This window comes from Anolis carolinensis, chromosome 2 (assembly GCF_035594765.1).
Source record: "Anolis carolinensis isolate JA03-04 chromosome 2, rAnoCar3.1.pri, whole genome shotgun sequence".
Classification (NCBI taxonomy): Eukaryota; Metazoa; Chordata; class Lepidosauria; order Squamata; family Dactyloidae; genus Anolis; species Anolis carolinensis.
Genome location: NC_085842.1, coordinates 121,745,192 through 121,763,342, shown reverse-complemented (window position 1 = coordinate 121,763,342; position 18,151 = coordinate 121,745,192). Strand labels below are relative to the sequence as shown.

The 18,151-nt window shown below is 37.9% G+C and overlaps 1 protein-coding gene across 18 annotated transcripts in view; it reads left to right on the top strand.

The window, feature by feature from the left end:
• The window catches only part of tenm2 (teneurin transmembrane protein 2), a 1,150,537-nt gene that overhangs the window by 958,144 nt on the left and 174,242 nt on the right, over window positions 1-18,151 (top strand). For all 18 annotated transcript variants that reach the window (XM_062973910.1, XM_062973906.1, XM_062973905.1 and 15 more), the window contains 2 exons: window positions 7,310-7,505; window positions 9,838-9,939. In XM_062973910.1, coding sequence (XP_062829980.1) covers window positions 7,310-7,505; window positions 9,838-9,939 — 298 coding nt within the window. The remainder of the gene's footprint in view (window positions 1-7,309; window positions 7,506-9,837; window positions 9,940-18,151) is intronic.

The following is an 18,151-nucleotide window of genomic DNA, read 5'->3' as shown; positions in this document are numbered from 1 at the left end:
GGCAGAAAATTCCACAATATCTGTTTTGAACTGAGTTGTCTGAGTCCACACTGCCATATATTCCAGCTCAAAATGTGGGGTTTTATTCAGTTGTGTGGAAGGGGCCTGAATCATACAGATTTCAATATTAAAGTAAACTCTCTTTGGATTGCTTTTTTTGGGTTTCAGGTGACTAGTGGGTGGTTCTCTATACATAAAACCTTCAAATTAGATGTTTATGAAGAACTCATGATAAAATACCAAGCAAACAAACCTCCACATGAAGTACACCTTGTTCCAATGCTTCCAGACTGTAAGAAGTAGTTTCCTTGAACAAAGATTTAAACATAGGCTGTAACTGTAATTCTGTTCAACAAAGGGTCACTGGTCACTAAACAACAGCAATAATATGGAATATTAAAAAGTCATGTTTCAATGCATTTTAGAACAAACAGATATTTAATTATTAGTTTTGAGAAAAACTAGCCCAAGATAACAATTTTTTAAAACTTAACTGTTTATTTGTCATTATAGGGAGCAAAGCACAGCAAGAACATTGTGAAGTGCCCTGAGGTGATTTTCCTATGAACATTTGCATAATAGGAAAGAGAGAGAATAGCAAGGGAAAAACAGGAGACAGTGAAGAGAAATAAAAAAAGAAAGCTCCCGATAATACCTGTCCTATAGAGACATTTCAGATACACAAAGAAAGCGATGAAAATAAGACACATTATTCATCCCCTCCTTTTTAAACTTTTGGTATAACATGGGACTTGAGATATCTCCATGGGGAACAGTTCTTTTTCTTTTTCTTTATAAATTTGAAATGCTTCTTAGTAATATGCATTACCTTGAAATACTTCACTGTATTCTGCACTCTTGTAATTAGTATTTGACACTTTCAAAACCCCAGAGAAATTAAATAGCAATAGAGCCCATTAAGTGCAGAATGAAGGCATAAATAGCAAAAAAAAGCAAGGAAATGCAAAACTGAGTAATTTTTCTACACAGTACTCAGTATTTAATGGGAGCATGAAGAACAGCTTCACTTCATACTCTAGGAAGCATTTGATTGCACTTGCTTCTGCTATATCAATAGCTTCTTGTGAGGACCACTAGACAGAAGATTGTGATTAAAATAACATATATTTGGCTGGTGGAGAGAGAAATACAAGTTTCTGTGAGCAAGACAAATTGTAACAAACAAGACATTAGTGAGATAGGACAAAGACTTGAGAAAGTCTGTTGTGGTTTCAAAGTGGGGGGGAATGAAGATGTTTATATAAGACAGTCTTGTGTCCCCTGAAAAGATGTGAAATGGTCACTCACACTAATTCTAGTCAGGCAATGAACTAGATCAGCGGATCTCAAAGTGTGCTCTGTGGAGCCCTTGGGGCTGCCAAAAGCCTTTTTTCTTCACCTTCCTCACAGCCCAGATCCTTCCCCCCCCTCCTTGCTTCCCAAACCCAATTTCCCTCCCACCGCTAAAGGGGTGCTTTGATAGTGCTTTTCCTGCATGGAAGAAGGGAGTTGAATTGGATGGCCCCTGAGGTTTGTATTATTATTATTAGCCATATTACAAAGGCTGGGTGGCCATTTCCTATATGGCAGAATGGGGTGGACTGGATGGTCCCTGGAGTTGATCCGATTACTGAGATATATATATATATATATATATATATATATATATATATATATATACACACACACACACACACACACACACACACACACATACACACACACACACACACACAATATATGTAATATTTAAACATTTCTAGGAGCTCAACAAGAAACTTTTGCTTCAAAAAGTGCTCCTCAACAGAAAGTTTGAGAACCCCTGAACTAGACAAAAAGAAAATGTGATAAACAATGCTTATTATTTTAATGCTTCTTGTAATATTCTGCTGTGCAGACATTAAAACTGGAACTTCATCTATGCAGTACTGTTTTGATGTTCTCATATATTTAGAGCAGGGGTTCTCAAACTTTCAGCTGTGGAGCCCTTTTTGAAGCAAATGTTTCTTATGGAGCCCCAAGAAATGTTTATATATATCAGGCATTTTTTTCATGTCAGGAGCAACTTGAGAACCTGCAAGTTGCTTCTGGTGGCAGGGCCGTAGCCAGAAAAAAATTTCGGGAGGGGTTTTGAAAATTTCGGGGGGGGGGGGGTTTAACCCCTAGCACACACCCCTCCCCGCTACAAACCTGTCAATATCTGCTTGAGATAGTGCCTGGAGGGACTCTTAATGTTTTGTGTCTCATAGACTTAGCATGGGGATGTGGTTAACCAGTTAAAATTCATGAGTAAACCAGGTTTTTTTAATAACCTGAAAAATTTCGGGGGGGGTTGAACCCCTAAAACCGCCCCTCGCTACAGGCCTGGGTGTGAGAGACTTGGCCATCTGCAAGGACGTTGCCCAGGGGATGCCCGGATGTTTTGATGTTTTTACCATCCTTGTGGGAGACTTCTCTTTTGTCCTGCATGGAGCTGGAGCTGATAAAGGGAGCTCATCTGCACTCTCCATGGTTTGGGTTCAAACCAGCAACCTTCAGGTCAGCAACCCAGTCCTGCCAGCACAAGGGTTTAACTCACTGTGTCACCGGGGGCTCCTATATTATCTCAGGCATGGGAAAATCTTTTGAGGCATTGTATTTTAAAATTTGACAGATGGGCTGGGCCAGTGATAGATGGATGGAGAGAGTTTGTGTGAACAAATTGAAAAAAAATGAAATTCCTATGCACACTGCACATATCTCATTTGTAGTGCAAAAAGAAAAAAAAACCATATAATATTTAAAATGAAGAATAGTTTTAACCACAGGGGCCATCCAGTTAAACTCTCTTCTGTCATGCAGAAAATACCATTCACCCCTTGAGTGGTGGAAGTTTTGGAAGCAAGCAAGGCAAGGGGGAAAGGATCTGGGTGGTAAGGGAAGAAGGCTTTTGGTGGCAATAAAGATGAGGGGAAAGGCTTTTGGTGGTGAGGGAGGTAGAGGAGAAGCAGGAAAGAGAAGGAAAAGCTTGGAGGGGAGGGGGAAGGAGGGGACCACAGAGCCCTTCATTATGCTTTGTGGAGCCCCAACAAAGCATACTTTGAGAACCACTGATCTAGAGAATCAAGGAGACAGTTCCATAGTTTGAAAGTTGTACATGTGAAGAGGATATGGGGAGCTTAGTAGACAATAAGCTAAAGATGAGTCAGCAGCCAAAAAAAGGTCAATGGAAATCTGGGCTACATCAACAGGAGTATAATGTCTAGGTAGAGAAAAGTAGTAGTTACTCCCACCCTATTCTGCTTTGGTTCAATCTCATCTAGAATACTGTGTTCAGTTAAGGGCAGTAGAGTTCAAGAAAGATTTTGAAGAGCTGGAAAGTTTCCAGAGAAAACCAATAAAGATTATCAGAGATGTGAAAATTAAGCATTATGAAGAATGACATAGAATCCTGAGAAGACTGGGAAGTGACTTGATAGATAATCTTTAAATATCCCAAGGGATCATGTTGAAGAAGGAAGAAGCTTTTTATGCTGCTCCAAGGACTAGGGGTATTCACTGCCAGTTAGGGAGAAAAAGAGGCTGCAGGTAATGCCATCTTCTCAAGGAGCCCCACAGCAGCTCTGTGCCTCAGGTGTATTGCAGACTTAACTCCATCCTCTCCAGTAGCCAATAAATCAGGCTCTCTTGATCCGTTTTGTCCAGCTTTTCGGTTCCCTCCTCCCCGTTAGGTTTTCGGGGGATTGCAAGAAATGGGTCACCGAATATTTCAAATCACTTTTGGTCAAACTGATCCGGCCCCAAGCTACCCAGCTAGACACAGCCACATTTTTTTTCAAATTGGTGTGAACTACTGTAAATTGGAGATCTTTCTAGTTTCATATAGATTCTTCCAGCCCTGAGGCCTGATTTCCTGGCTTGACGTATATGCATCAACAAGGCTGTTTTTGGCACAGGGGATTCCCCCAACAATGCGATATAGCTAATATGCTCCTATCCTAGCATGTTGCATTAAGTCTTATGTAAAATGCATGGGAAGAGCTTTGGGTGTTGTGATATATTTCATTCTATTTATTAGTAGTAGTATGCAACATTTCTGAAAAAACTCAACACTTTCATCGTATATTCTCTTGGACTGGAAGTATATACAAATGGGACTATAATTGGAAGCAAAGTACATAGGTAATTCTACCTTGCTATTTAATTATTGCTCATAGCTATCATATGAACTAATCATACCTCATTCCCATTTTGCGGGGTTAACTCCTTTTCGCTAGTTTGGGACCTTTGCATTGTGATATTACTTGTCAGTTGCTTTTCTAAATCAAGCATTTGATCTCAAGAAAACACCACCAGCTCACTTAACCTGGTATAGGCTGACATTTGTGAAAAAAGCAGGGGAAAGTTGTGCATTGAATATGAAAGCGTGGGAGGAAATAAAATGCAAGAGGCATTCTGCCAGCAAGTTACCTTTCCCTGAGGCTCTATTGCATACATAAATTAAAGAGGCATTTTCAGTACGTCAGCTCTAATGAGTTGTCTGTTTGCAACAGTGTGGTTGAAAGTCACTGGCCTCCTCTCGGTCACTCTCTCAATCATGGGAGGAGACCAAGACCCTGCAGCTATAGCCACTTCAAACCGTTTTAGCTCCTCTGTGTACTGTTCCTCTTCGATCCTACCAACCACTGAGCCTGCCTGCTGTCTAAGATAGAATCAGTATCAGACACAGGGGAGGCAGAAGAGTCTGCCAACACAATCCAAGCAGAGCAGCATGTTGCCAATGAGAAATGTCAGCTTTTATTGCTACACTGTTCCTTGTTGACCCTCAGTGAGCAAATCTTCCAAGAGCAATAAACTCTGTTTTTCCAAAGGTGTTATCCCAAGCAGGATGTTTTCTGAAAGGCTAATTGCTATGTCTTTAACCTCTTCCTCCTTGTTAAAAGACATTCAGATAACGGGTGGAGGGGTGTATTTTAACATAGATAATGGAATAGGTATTTGGCATATGAAATACTTTGTTATATTTGTACTTTGGTATATAGTGATGTACACCTTAGTTCTCCAGTACTGTAATTACACTCTTCTCTCCTGAGACCTAATTGTCACTGAAGTGATAAACTTCTATCTCAGCTATTTGAAACAACTCGAATGGTTGAACACACATACATTTAAAAAAACAAACATAAAAACAAAGTTCTAAATGCCAACAAATCTATCTCCCAACCAGTTAGTTTTCTATGTGAAAATATTTTTATGGAGCATCATCCAGTGATATAAACCACATCTGTAGTCTGGTATGGACTGGGCTAGACATTGCCCAGAGAGTAGACCTTGAAGGAGCTGGGGGTGGTGATGACCAGCTCTGGCATGGCCTGGTCCATCAGGTCACGAAGAGTCGGAAGTGACTGACTTAATAAACAACAACAGCAACAGACATTGCCCTTGCACATTTCATAGTATTGAAAACAGTTCTACTGTTCTAAAGATTAGTACAGTACTTGGTAAAACAAAAATCATTGTTTAATTAGTGTTTAACAAAATTCATCTTACACATCAACAATTGTGAGACCAGGGGTATATTGCAATTCAAGACAACTTCTAAAAGGATCTGAATTATTTTCCACTTAATATGGATTTATGCATGTTAGTATTTACAATAATCATAATTTTACTGATTTAGCTGCAATACTGAGATTTTTTTATCTTACTTAAAATACTTGTCTGAACTCTGCAATCAACAGAACGAAAATGAATTATTAATTAGAACTGTACTTACCACATAATATACAGTGTCTGTTTTTATAGCTAAACCTATGCAGGAGACCAAATCTAAAATTCTCTCAATACTTACCTAGAGTAATGCTTCTGAATTCATTTCTAAAGAAAAAAAACTTCTCAAAGCACTTATTTGGGAGTAGGTTCTATTGTAATAAGAGAAACTTTGTTCTTATAGTTGTATTTGCTGGGTTAAATGGGTGGATGAAACTGCTGGGACCTTTCCAGCTAGAGGCAACTGAGAGAAAAGAAAGGTTTAGTTTTAATTCCACATTGTGCTGCATTCTACAGGTTGGTAACATATATCTACATTGGAAATGTGTGAAATGCCAAAAATCCACTTCATTTGTATTTACAAAATTTTGACAAAATAATTTTGATTCTGAAGTGTTTTGAAAAATTATTAAGAGGTCTGTTTCGTATCTAATACTAAGTTCTGAAATTTTGGTCTGTTTTTTTTTTTTTGGTTATGTTATTCTCTTATTTGCTCCAGTGGGGACATTTCTGGGGTTCTTCTCTATCTCGTTTTAAGGGCTAATGGGCTTAAACCTGCTACAATTGTAGCACACATTCACCACTGTAAGCCCCCCAAGTTTCAGGACGTTTTGCTCATGCACTGATTTTTAGGAAAAATTGTAAAGATTTTACAAACAACATTTTAAAAAATTACAAGAGCTATCCCCTTGAATTTCTCTACAATGACACAATATAACCAGGGCACCATTCCCCCCAAGTTTCAGAAAGATTCACACATCTACAGATTTTAGGTGATTTTTAAAGTTTCGTTCTCTCTCTCCCCTAACTACACAAAAAACAGACACTGGGGGGGGGGGAGACTTTGCAGATTTCAGAAAACATTAAAGCACACACACACTGCACTTTGCACTGAATTGAATTATACTTTTAAAACCAAAGAAAACTAAGAATCCTAAATGGACCCCCCCCCCCACACACACACACACACACACACATGCAAAGAAAAGGAAACCTAAAAGCTGAAACGAACTAAGATTGCATGGCACACGTCACTACTGAGTTGCTTGCTTTCTACCCTAGATCTCTACCCCTCTCCCAGTTCTCTCTAGATTTAAAGAAAACACCATTTTTGCACAGCCATAATCCACATTTATAAATTATATGGTATGGTAAAACATCAAACATCTGGGCATCCCATGGGAAACATCCTTGCAGACAGCCAATTCTCGCATACCAGAAACGACTTGCAGTTTCTCAAGTCACTCCTCACACACACAAAAATCCCATTCTTTTCTATTCCATAATATTACAATTTATTTTTTCTGCTGCAGGCTGCATTTAAAGGAACTCCCAAGGTAAACAGGTGCAGTAGAAGTCAAGGGATTGAATGTCAAGTCATACTGTGTAACATAACATACACTTCATAACATACAAATGAGATTTAACAATCAATATTTCTTCTTCACAATGGCTTTTATATAAGAATACTGTATAGTTTTGCTATGGATATACATTTGTTTTTATGTCTTCTACAGTGTCATTCTTTAATTGAGTGCTTTTTCTTCCTTCTGCCCTGAAGTATGACTTTATGGAACGATTGGATGGGAAAGAGAAATGGAGTGTAGTAGAGTCTCCACGAGAGCGTCGAAGTATTCAGACCCTTGTTCAGAATGAAGCTGTTTTTGTTCAGTACTTGGACGTGGGATTGTGGCACCTAGCCTTTTACAATGACGGCAAAGATAAAGAAGTGGTGTCATTCAGTACAGTCGTGTTGGGTATGTATGCCTTGGCAGCAAATTTTGGTTAGCAGGCTGCAAGAACAACAGAAACAAAAAAATACTTGAGGTGCAGTCTTATATACACTTCTATGGAAGAGAGGAGCATAATGGAAGTCAGTGCAACACCAAGCAAATATACTTGGGGTGTCACTGTTGCCACAAGACTTCTTTCTTATTCTTCTGACCTAATTAGTGGATAATAGTTAAAGATATATGAAGGAGGGTTACAACTTAAATAAGCATAATTGTATTGTAAACTCACACAAATTGGACTATCATATTTGTAGCACAGGACAAAATATTGACAAACTTGTATTAAAATATAGACTATTTTATTCATTCTTCCTCATTTGCACAACTCCTTTTTGCAGCATTCACAATTGGCTAAGCTATTTTTCTACGCTTTTTTCAATTATGTGCCTTTTAAAATATGTGTATTATTATTATTAAATAGCAGCAATGTTAACATGGACATTCAGGAGCATGTACATTTACATGGCCATATGATCATTTGGGTTTTTTTCTATATCATATAATAGTCCCATAATCAAACTCCAGAGATATAATAGGCTTACCGTAACTATGATCGTAAAAGTTATGTTGAAAATTAATATGAAGGTCAACATCAATTGACAAGACAACTTGAAGGCATTTACAAGCGCATGCACCTTTGTCCATATTTTTGACCTGAGAATTCTGGTTCACATCCTTTTGTCATTTATCCTTATATTTCATATTTGTCGAGATTCCAAACCTCTAAATCTACGTTGATGTTCTCATAATAAAAGTTCTCATAATAGATATGTGTCAAGGAATCTGTGAACTGAATAAAATACTGTACTTTTCTCTACATTTCAGTGCAATTACTATCATTGCACTATCAAGAAGTCTACCTAACTATTACACCTATTACCTTCAGCTTTCTCATAAATTGTAGGAAATGAAAGCATTCACAGACCAAGATGAAAAAAAGTGGAGGGGGAAAGCATAATCATGGATGCTCCATGTCTATGTGCTCTAGAAACACCAGAGATCATAAAAATAGAAGGGATAATATCCTGCATTCGTATTGGCTAAAGCTTTAACTCTGTACCCTGAATTCATTTATTGGAAAATACATTCCATTGAATTTAGTGAGATATGCAAAATAAATGTGCAGAAGGTTCCATAGTAAAGTATAAGAATGAAGGGGGAAAATTGTATTCAGAATTATGGATTCCTGCACAGCTAGTATTTATATAGTCTGATTTCCTAATTGCCAAAGATGTCAGGTGCATTGTATTTAGATTTATGTTCTAAATTCCACAACTGTCAAAATTATAACTATTGTGACTACTGTAAATTTGAATGTCTGAAGAATTAATGAAGGTTTAAAGGTTGATAATTTAAAACAACAATAAAACAACTCAAGCTTTTGATCATGAGGGTCTATCATTCTTTCAGGCCATTTTCCCGGATAGATGACTACATCTGAGGAGGACTAATACTTACTTTATAGTATGGTTTGTTCCTAGTCTCTCAGGTAGAAGTGTAATATTTTAAATTGTCAATAATATTTTTCAGTATGCTTTGTGCATGAAAACCTATTGTTAAGGTAGAATAGTTATTACACAGGAAATCTGTATATGGTTTTTAAAAGTAATAACATATAGGAACCTTCTTTCTGACATAATACAAGATTGCAGTCAGCTACTAAAAACACAACAGCTTATTCTGATGATTAGCACTGGAGACCCCTGACTGTGGCTGTGCAATTTCAACTCATTATATGACAGAAGGGACTTCTCTGCTTCTCACATGGAAAATAATACTGCATTAATGCTTTCCAAGCTAATACTCCTTTTCCGCACATAGAAATATCAACTCAAACGCAAAAAAAGAAAATGAGGAAGTTCTGTTGAGCACAGTGATACAGAAATGTTCAGAAAATACAGGCTGAATATCCCTTATTCAGAATCCCAAAATCTGAAATATTCCAAAATCTCCCATATCTTTGCTTTCTGATAGTTTGAAACCAACTTTGTTTTCATGCACTGAATTATTAAAAAATATTGTGTAAAATTACCTTGAGTATACGTTGTATATGAAACACATTAAATTTGTGTTCAGATTTGGATTCCATCTACAAGATACTTCATAATGTATGTAAAGCACTTCTGGTCTCAGGCATTTCAGATGAGAGATACTCAACCTGTATAATATTAAACCAGTTATGTCTTAGTTCAAGTGACTTTTAGCAAACCAAGTGACTGAACTTTCAAGGAAATACATGAACACAGCATAACTGAAACAGGGAACAGCTAACACATGAGTAATATCTGTCTTTCAGATTCTGTGCAGGATTGTCCCCGTAATTGTCATGGCAATGGTGAATGTGTATCAGGAGTCTGTCATTGTTTTCCTGGATACCATGGAGCAGATTGTGCTAAAGGTACTCCTTAACTTTGTTTTCAGAGATTTTTCCTGTGTTTTATCCTGTGCCATGGGGATTGTTTGCCATAGAAATGAAAATAAATTCAGAAAGCACTTCAATGAAGTGTTCAAAGCACTTCTCCTACGTTGCCTCAGTAATCCTTCCAACAACTCTGAAAGATAAGCCGTTATCATTTTTCATTGGTGGGCCTGTATTTGAACAGATAAGAGCTTACTTTTAGACCACCCAGTGATGAGCTGAGCTGATATGATGAGTTGAGATTTGAGCAAGGGACTTCCACTTCATAGCCACTTCATTTTCTTACACCAGTTTATTTTAAGTTTCTTCCCCTTAATGAACTTCAGAGTGTGTCAGGGAAAGGGCCCTCCCAGAGTCCCCTAACCATTGACCATGTGCTCTGATAAAATAACTTTTGCAGCCCTTGGAATGGCAGTCTTCGGCCTGTAATAGAATTCTGTTTTGCTGGCCGGTTGTAATTCCTGTGCTGTGCTATCCAAGGGTGTGTGTGTGGGGGGGGGGGGCTAAAGGTACTTGCATGCCATTTTCTGTAACTTCATATTTCCTTTTTCCTCTCCCACTACCAATATCTAGTTTTGCCAATATCTAGTTTTTAAATATAATTGGATAATAATTGCATTGACACACGTATCTTCTGAGAACAGCTCATGAATCCTGCAATTTTACATCATGTTTTAAACTGTAAAACTTGTAAATGTTACTTAGACTGTGATATAGAGATTACACCTATTATCCTGCTCATGCATTGGATTGGAGCACAAGCAATCTGAAATTTTTACCATTTCACCCTTTACACTGAGGCACACAGAAGTACAGTAGCATTTTTCCAGTGGCTATCATTGTGTTGTGCACAGTAGTAATGTCTCATTACAATGCCAGCAGGGTTTTTTGCTCCAGTTGTTTTCAATGGATATAGGCCTAATTGTTTAAGAAGTGATTGAAGATATTTCCTGCCAGTTAATTTCTGTGTGCCTACAAAAGAATTAGGTTGTTTGTATACATACATAATTAATTAATTAAGATTAGTGGCTAAGTGTTACGATTACATATACCATATATACTTGAGTATAAGCCGACCCGAATATAAGCCGAGGCACCTAGTTTTACCACAAAAAACTGGGATAACTTATTAACTCGAGTATAAGCCGAGGGTGGGAATTGTAGCAGCTACGGGTAAATTTCAAAATAAAAATAGATACCAATAAAATTTCATTAATCAAGGCATCAGTAGGTTAAATGTTTTTGAATATTTACTGTATTTCAAAGAAAAACAATAAACTAGCTCTATAAGTGGAAAAGTAGGGGCAACAAAAACAATATGGTATCAACAATAACCTAATAATAATAATAATAATAATACAGTAGAGTCTCACTTATCCAACATTTGCTTATCCAACGTTCTGGATTATCCAACGCATTTTTGTAGTCAATGTTTTCAATATATCGTGATTTTTTGGTGCTAAATTCATAAATACAGTAATTACTACGTAGCATTACTGCATATTGAACTACTTTTTCTGTCAAATTTGTTGTATAACATGATGTTTTGGTGCTTAATTTGTAAAATCATAACCTAATTTGGTGTTTAATAGGCTTCTCCTTAATCTCTCATTATCCAACATATTCGCTTATCCAACATTCTGCCGGCCCGTTTATGTTGGATAAATGAGACTCTACTGTAATAAAAAAAACTTCATTTGGATCCCACCCTATCTCCCCATGGGAGCTCAGGCTGTCTTCCAACATAGTAACAGGCAAACATTCAAAGACTACATAAACAATGCAGAGCTAGATATAGATCTATAATTATGTATACTAATTTCATATATGCATTTCCCCCTGAAACATTTGCAAAAACCCCCTCTCTCTATGTGTGTGTGTGTGCATTTCCCCTACAATATTTGCAAGCCATATATATGTGTGTGTGTGTGTGTGTGTTCATATCTATTTAGACATGTATATATATATATATATTTGTGTGTTCATTTCCCCTCTGTAATATTTGCAAGCCCTATATATAGGTAGGTAAGAATATATTCATATCTATCCAGACATCTCTCTTTATATAGATATTTGCAGAGACTTGCAAACATATGAGGGTAAATTCATATATAAAAATAATGTATATGTATGGCTGCAGATACACAGGTACATGGATCTATATGTATAAAGGATTTGCAAAAACCTGCAAACATGTGAGGGGAAAATTCATATATAAAATTAATGTAGATAGATAGATACACATATAAAGGTACATAGAGATGGCAAAAGTTTGCAAGGGGTTAATGTCTATATATCTGTAGGAGAGTTTAACAAATATTTCAGGGGAAAATGCTTTCATAAGATTAATGAATATATATATTTTTCTTCTTCCTGACTTGCAAGGGTGTCTCTCTTTTCAAAACATTTCCTTGATTAAGAGTGAGGGAGGCTTTGGAAAAGTAAACACACTTATAAGAGAGAAGAGAGAAATAGATCACATATTGCAAGCAACAGCCTGCAGGCTCTGTTGCCGGCCTTGACCTTGACCCGAGTATAAGCCGGGAGAGGCTTTTTCAGCTCATAAATAAGGACTGAAAAACTCGGCTTACCTTCGAGTATATACAGTACATAAACACTTGAAGTTAATGCATCTGAGATATATTTTAAAGATATACATCTTTAGGAACATGACATAATTTCTTGTAACTTCGGGAATCTCATGATTTCACTTAATATGACTATAAGAGTTCCTCAGTAGAGAATTGTGGAAGAAATCAAAAACCTTCAGAAATAAATAAATGAGTATGTGACAACTTTAAACAAAAGGAGAATAATTAGGAAGCCTAGTATGTCCTAACTGTGTGCTTCAGACATTGATATGAAAAAGTGCATTAAACTTGTACAAATTTGTGTATGTGTGTGTGTATCCTGCTGTAAGCTTTCCATTTTTTTCTAATTTACATTTTTGCATATTCCAAAAACAATAAATTAAGCAAGCATAAACACAGTACATTCATGCTTCAGTTGAGCTTCCTTCTAGTTAAGTGCCCATAGGATTGCTGGTTTAAAATCTTTGTGGTTAAAAATCGATGACCTCCCCAGAATCGTTTAAACTGATATTAATTAAATAGAGAAAATCATTCTGGTAGACATTTTTCAACATATGTATGTGTGTTGTGACCTGGTCTGCACTTGTGTACATATATATAGCAGATATTGTTGGAACTCGCTTACTGGCAATCATATTCCATAGGACAAACTTTATTCCAATATATATTTTGGTGTGGTGGTGTTGAAATTTTTCTGCAAACATTTTCAACAGTGCCCGAAGCACAATTCTTTTTTGAATTACCTTTTAGGCTGCCCTGAAAGAAGGGAAAAAAGATTACATGAACATTGGTTTCCTGCACTTATTCTCATTGGCCCTCATTAATGGCATTGTACAATCAGGGCACATATCTGTTAGATATCATCTATTTGCTATTTAATCCCTGTTTTAGGGAGAAAGCCACAAAAGTAAGCTAAAGAAGAAATAGTGGATATGTGCCTATGGAAGCAAGGAGAGCAAATAAGGTTAGAAAAAAGTGGACATCTTGAATATTGGCAGGAATAGTATTTCTATTCCACCAAATTTAGTTTTTCATACTAGAGATAATTTCAGCCATATTGCACTGGAAGAATCTATTTCACTGTGTTATTATTTTTTACAACTTAATAACCTGCTAGAATTTACTAATAATTCAGAAATAAATACTTTGAATTATCTGATTTCATTTACATACAACAACTTGTGTGGCATGGACAGTTGAATGAATTCACTATCTATATAAATGTATATATGATGGTACTGCAGCCTGTTAATTTTATAAGAGAGGCCATTATAGAACAGATTCCTTTCCCTACATACTGTTATAAGAAACTATTTGCTCTAAAAGAAATGTTTATATTAACCCCTAAGAATACTTGGAATATGTTAGGGTAGTAATTCATCTTAAACTCAGTTGCATCAGTGCTCCTGCTGTTAGGTTGACTTTTTGTTTAATACATCTACTACCACTTCCCTTTTTTGTTGCTTTTTCTCCTCTGTTATTGTGTTCGACAGTGGGCTATTGTGTTTACATTCATCATTTGAGCTGTAATTTTGTCTTCTTTGGAAAGTATACTTCCCCCTTTTTCCCTTTTCTAAACATAAAACTCTTTTTATTTCAACAGTCTGTTTACTTCTTCCCATACCCAATCTAGCATAGTTTTCTTTGTAATACTTTGCTTTGTTTTTATTGGCACAACAGGGTTCCATTTCATTAAGCATAAATGTTTGTGAAAATGGTCAGTGTTAATAGTCTTGGGTTTCTCCACCTCCCTCCCTCCCCCCCCCCTTCTTTGGTAAGTCTGTTAACATGCTCCATGTTTGATTATCACCTCATGACATCATCACAATGATGAGGTCATCCGGGTGATTTGCCAGCCTCCGTGGCAAATCGGCAGGGCAATCCTCTCACCCTGCCTCACCTACAGCAATGCTTCCCTATCACATGTGTGGAAGCGTTGCCGTACAGCTTCCCCCCATGCTGGCCCCATTGTTCCCCACCAGAAGTGAGTGTGTGTCAGGTAATGGGCAGTGTGGGGCTCTGTAGATCAACTAGGGCACAGGCATCCTATGACGCTTGTGAAGACATGTATGATGAAGTCAAGGTGAGAGCTCACACTATGGCCCTACCCCTGCCACGTTATATGTATTCATTTGACCTCCTATACTGGAATTTGAAAGGGTAGATTTCAAATTAGTGAGTAAGTAGAGAAATACTACTGAAAATGACAGCTTCTGCTGCTCTACATCTGTCAGCGGGAACAAAACAATGTCACTATTAGAAAACATAGTAATTTTTTTTTATATTGGTGAAATGTGCTGACTCTCCCCAATTTCCAGTCATCCCCCAGCCTATAGGCAAAGTAAGGATTTTCATATATGTAAATATTAGTACAGTTGGACCACCTTGACAAAGATCCAAGATTTACTGAACTGAGAATATAGTGCATTTACTGAAAGCAAATGATAGAACTGTGAAGCCCTTGCTTTTACTAATTTTCTTTTGTCCTTCTTTGTTTTAATTTAATAAGAATAGATCAAAGACAAGATTTCATTGTTGTTGAATTCCTTGAACAGAAAAGTTTTTGATAGCATAGAAAAGACCCCTGTGGTGTTGGTTTTGCTGTCAGTGCCCCTGTTCAGAACATTTCACCACACTTTCTGTCCCTGTGATAATTGGATTTTGAAAAATTTGGCTTGTTTTTGAAACAAAGATTGGGGATAAAGCTTCAGTGGAGGCTCCTTTTCCCATGATAACTTTTCTAGGACTGAATTTCCCTCCCAAGGGGTAGATTTCACTTCCTGTTGTCTTACTCCCATTGTTAACTATGAGTCATTTGTAAGTTAGATATTACTTGGGGACTGCCTGTGTATAGAATGGTGGCAATGTGAACACAGACATGTTGACATGTCCATGCACATATTACCACCATTTGGGGGTTTGGTATCTATGGGGAGTCCCAAAAGCAACCCCCCGCAGATCTGTAAGCCCATTTTATTTCTTCGATTGAAGTGCATTTACAGGTGTGTTCAAATGAGTTTCATAATAGATGAGATAGGTTATGCTAAGAGAAAGTGACTCTTTTTATTGCTTTAGCAAGTGTCACATCCATTGAAGCCCTCGGTAGCCTAGGGGATAAAAGCCTTGTGACTTGAAGGCTGGGTTGCTAACCTGAAGGCTGCCAGGTTCGAATCCCACCCAGGGAGAGCGCGGATGAGCTCCCTCTATCAGCTCCAGCTCCATGCGGGGACATGAGAGAAGCCTCCCACAAGGATGGTAAAACATCAAAACATCCGGGAGTCCCCTGGGCAACGTCCTTGCAGATGGCCAATTCTCTCACTCCAGAAGCAACTCAGGTTGCTCCTGACACAAAAAAAGTGTGACTTGCCAAATAACATCCTATTACTTTCTTGAAAACAGTTATGGTATATGTATTACATAGATAGGAGACTCAACAGAAGAGAAAACTAATAAGAATTAATGAATCAATGTCTCTTTTTTTCTTCTAATTCATAGTTCTTAGTGCTTTCTGTTTCTCTGTCTCCTCCCCTAACTTATATAGGCTGAAATTGCAACAGGAATCTTGTTATCCCATTATGCCAGTGGTTGAACTTTTACTAGAGTCATGCAACAGGTGTAAGCCTGGCGGGTCCATGGTGCTTTACTTCATTCATTGCCTTGGGGGCACAGCCTTTTCCTTCCAGGGCCAGGCTGTGTCGCAGTTGGCTAGTAACCAGCTGCAATAAATCACTACTGACCAAGTGGTCATGAGTTCGAAGCCCAGGTTGGGTTAAGCCCCTGACCATTAAATAGCCCGGCTTGCTGTTTACCTAAGCAGCCCGAAAGACAGTTGTATCTGTCAACTAGGAAATTTAGGTATGCTTTATGTGGGAGGCTAATTTAACTAATTTACAGCACCATAAAACTTCCAGCAGCACGTGGAAAGGAATGAGGAAGTACAACACTCGGTGTCACTCATGGATTCCCTGTGGCCGGAATCGAGCATACCCTCATGAAGCTGGAAATGTTAAAATTGCCTCTGTGTGTGTCTATACTGTATGTTGTTTGTCTGATGGCACTGAATGTTTGCCATATATTTATTTATTACAATATTTATATCCCGCCCTTCTCACCCAACAGGGGACTCAGGGTGGCTTACAATAAAATGCATATATAAAAATTGTACAATACACTATAAATCAGTTAAAAAATTAACTTACATCGGACATTCATAAAACGCATTATAAAATACAGATAGGCGTGTTCAAGTTTAAAAGACTGGGTCTGTCAATTTAGTTCCAGCGTACATAATAGTAATTAACGCTGCTAATTGTTATTCGAAAGCCTGGCCCCACAACCAAGTTTTAACCTTCCTACGGAAGGATAGGAGGGAGGGAGCCTGCCTGACTTCACTGGGGAGGGTGTTCCATAGGCGGGGAGCCACTACTGAAAAGGCCCTGTCTCTCGTCCTCACCAGCTGCACCTGTGAGGCTGACGGGACCATGAGCAGGGCCTCACCTGATGATCTTAAGCTTCGAGGTTAAATTCTAAACGTTTTTTTTTTAATATTGCCAATGTTGCCAGAGTAACAGAGACCATGAGAACCACTGAAATAAGTCACCTGAAAATGCTACTTCAGCAGAAATAACTTGAATGATGGATGAATTAAAATAGGTCGGGTTGGTTCTGGTGAAACAGTATGAAAGGTAAGAATTGAAACAGGAAATATGACATGAGATTAGGGGAGAAGTAAAAGATATTAAAAGATATGGCCAGGGCAATAATAATAATAATAATAATAATAATAATAATAATAATAATAATAATAATTTTATTTTTGTACCCTGCCACCATCTTCCCAGAGGGACTCGGGGCGGCTCACAGGTATAAAACCAGCATACAGTGATATCAAATATAAATATCAAATACAAAAACACACAAATAAATTTAAAAGTCATTAAAAAATCACAATCATTATAAAACACATGAAAAACACAGCAATACAAACATAAAATGAGCTGGGCAAAGTGCACTGAGTGAAACTTGTAAACAAGAAGGAAGTTAAGGTGCTACAAGGTCATGGGAAGAGCCTTAAACTGGGGTGAACTCTGAGGCTATGTCAAGGAGTTAACCAGCAGGTACAACTGGTCAGAAGAAACTGCTAGTACAAGAGTTTAGCATACAGTGGACGGTACTTCTTCAAAGGCCTGTTTGAAGAGCCAGGTTTTCAGGCTCTTCCTGAACACTTCCAAGGTGGCAGCTTGCCTAATTTCCCTGGGGAGCGTGTTCCAGAGCCGGGGGGCCGCCATGGAGAAGGAACATAATCACTCCTGAACGTCCCCTTTCCTTGGTTTTCCAAGGAGTTGGTAGCAATGAAGCACATGAGACGGAGATTAGAGTGAAGTGAAAGTAAGTGAGAGCTACCACATGTATTCTAGATCCCCGCTCTTCCTGGCTGGTCAAACAAACCAGAGGGGGATTGGCAGAGTGGGTGATGGTGGTGGTCAATGCCTCCTTAGAACAAGACAAAGTTCCAGTTTGCCTAAAGGAGTTAGTTTAAAAAGCCATCCCTAAACCTCTCTATAATGAACAACTATAGGCCAGTGTCCAACCTCCCCTTT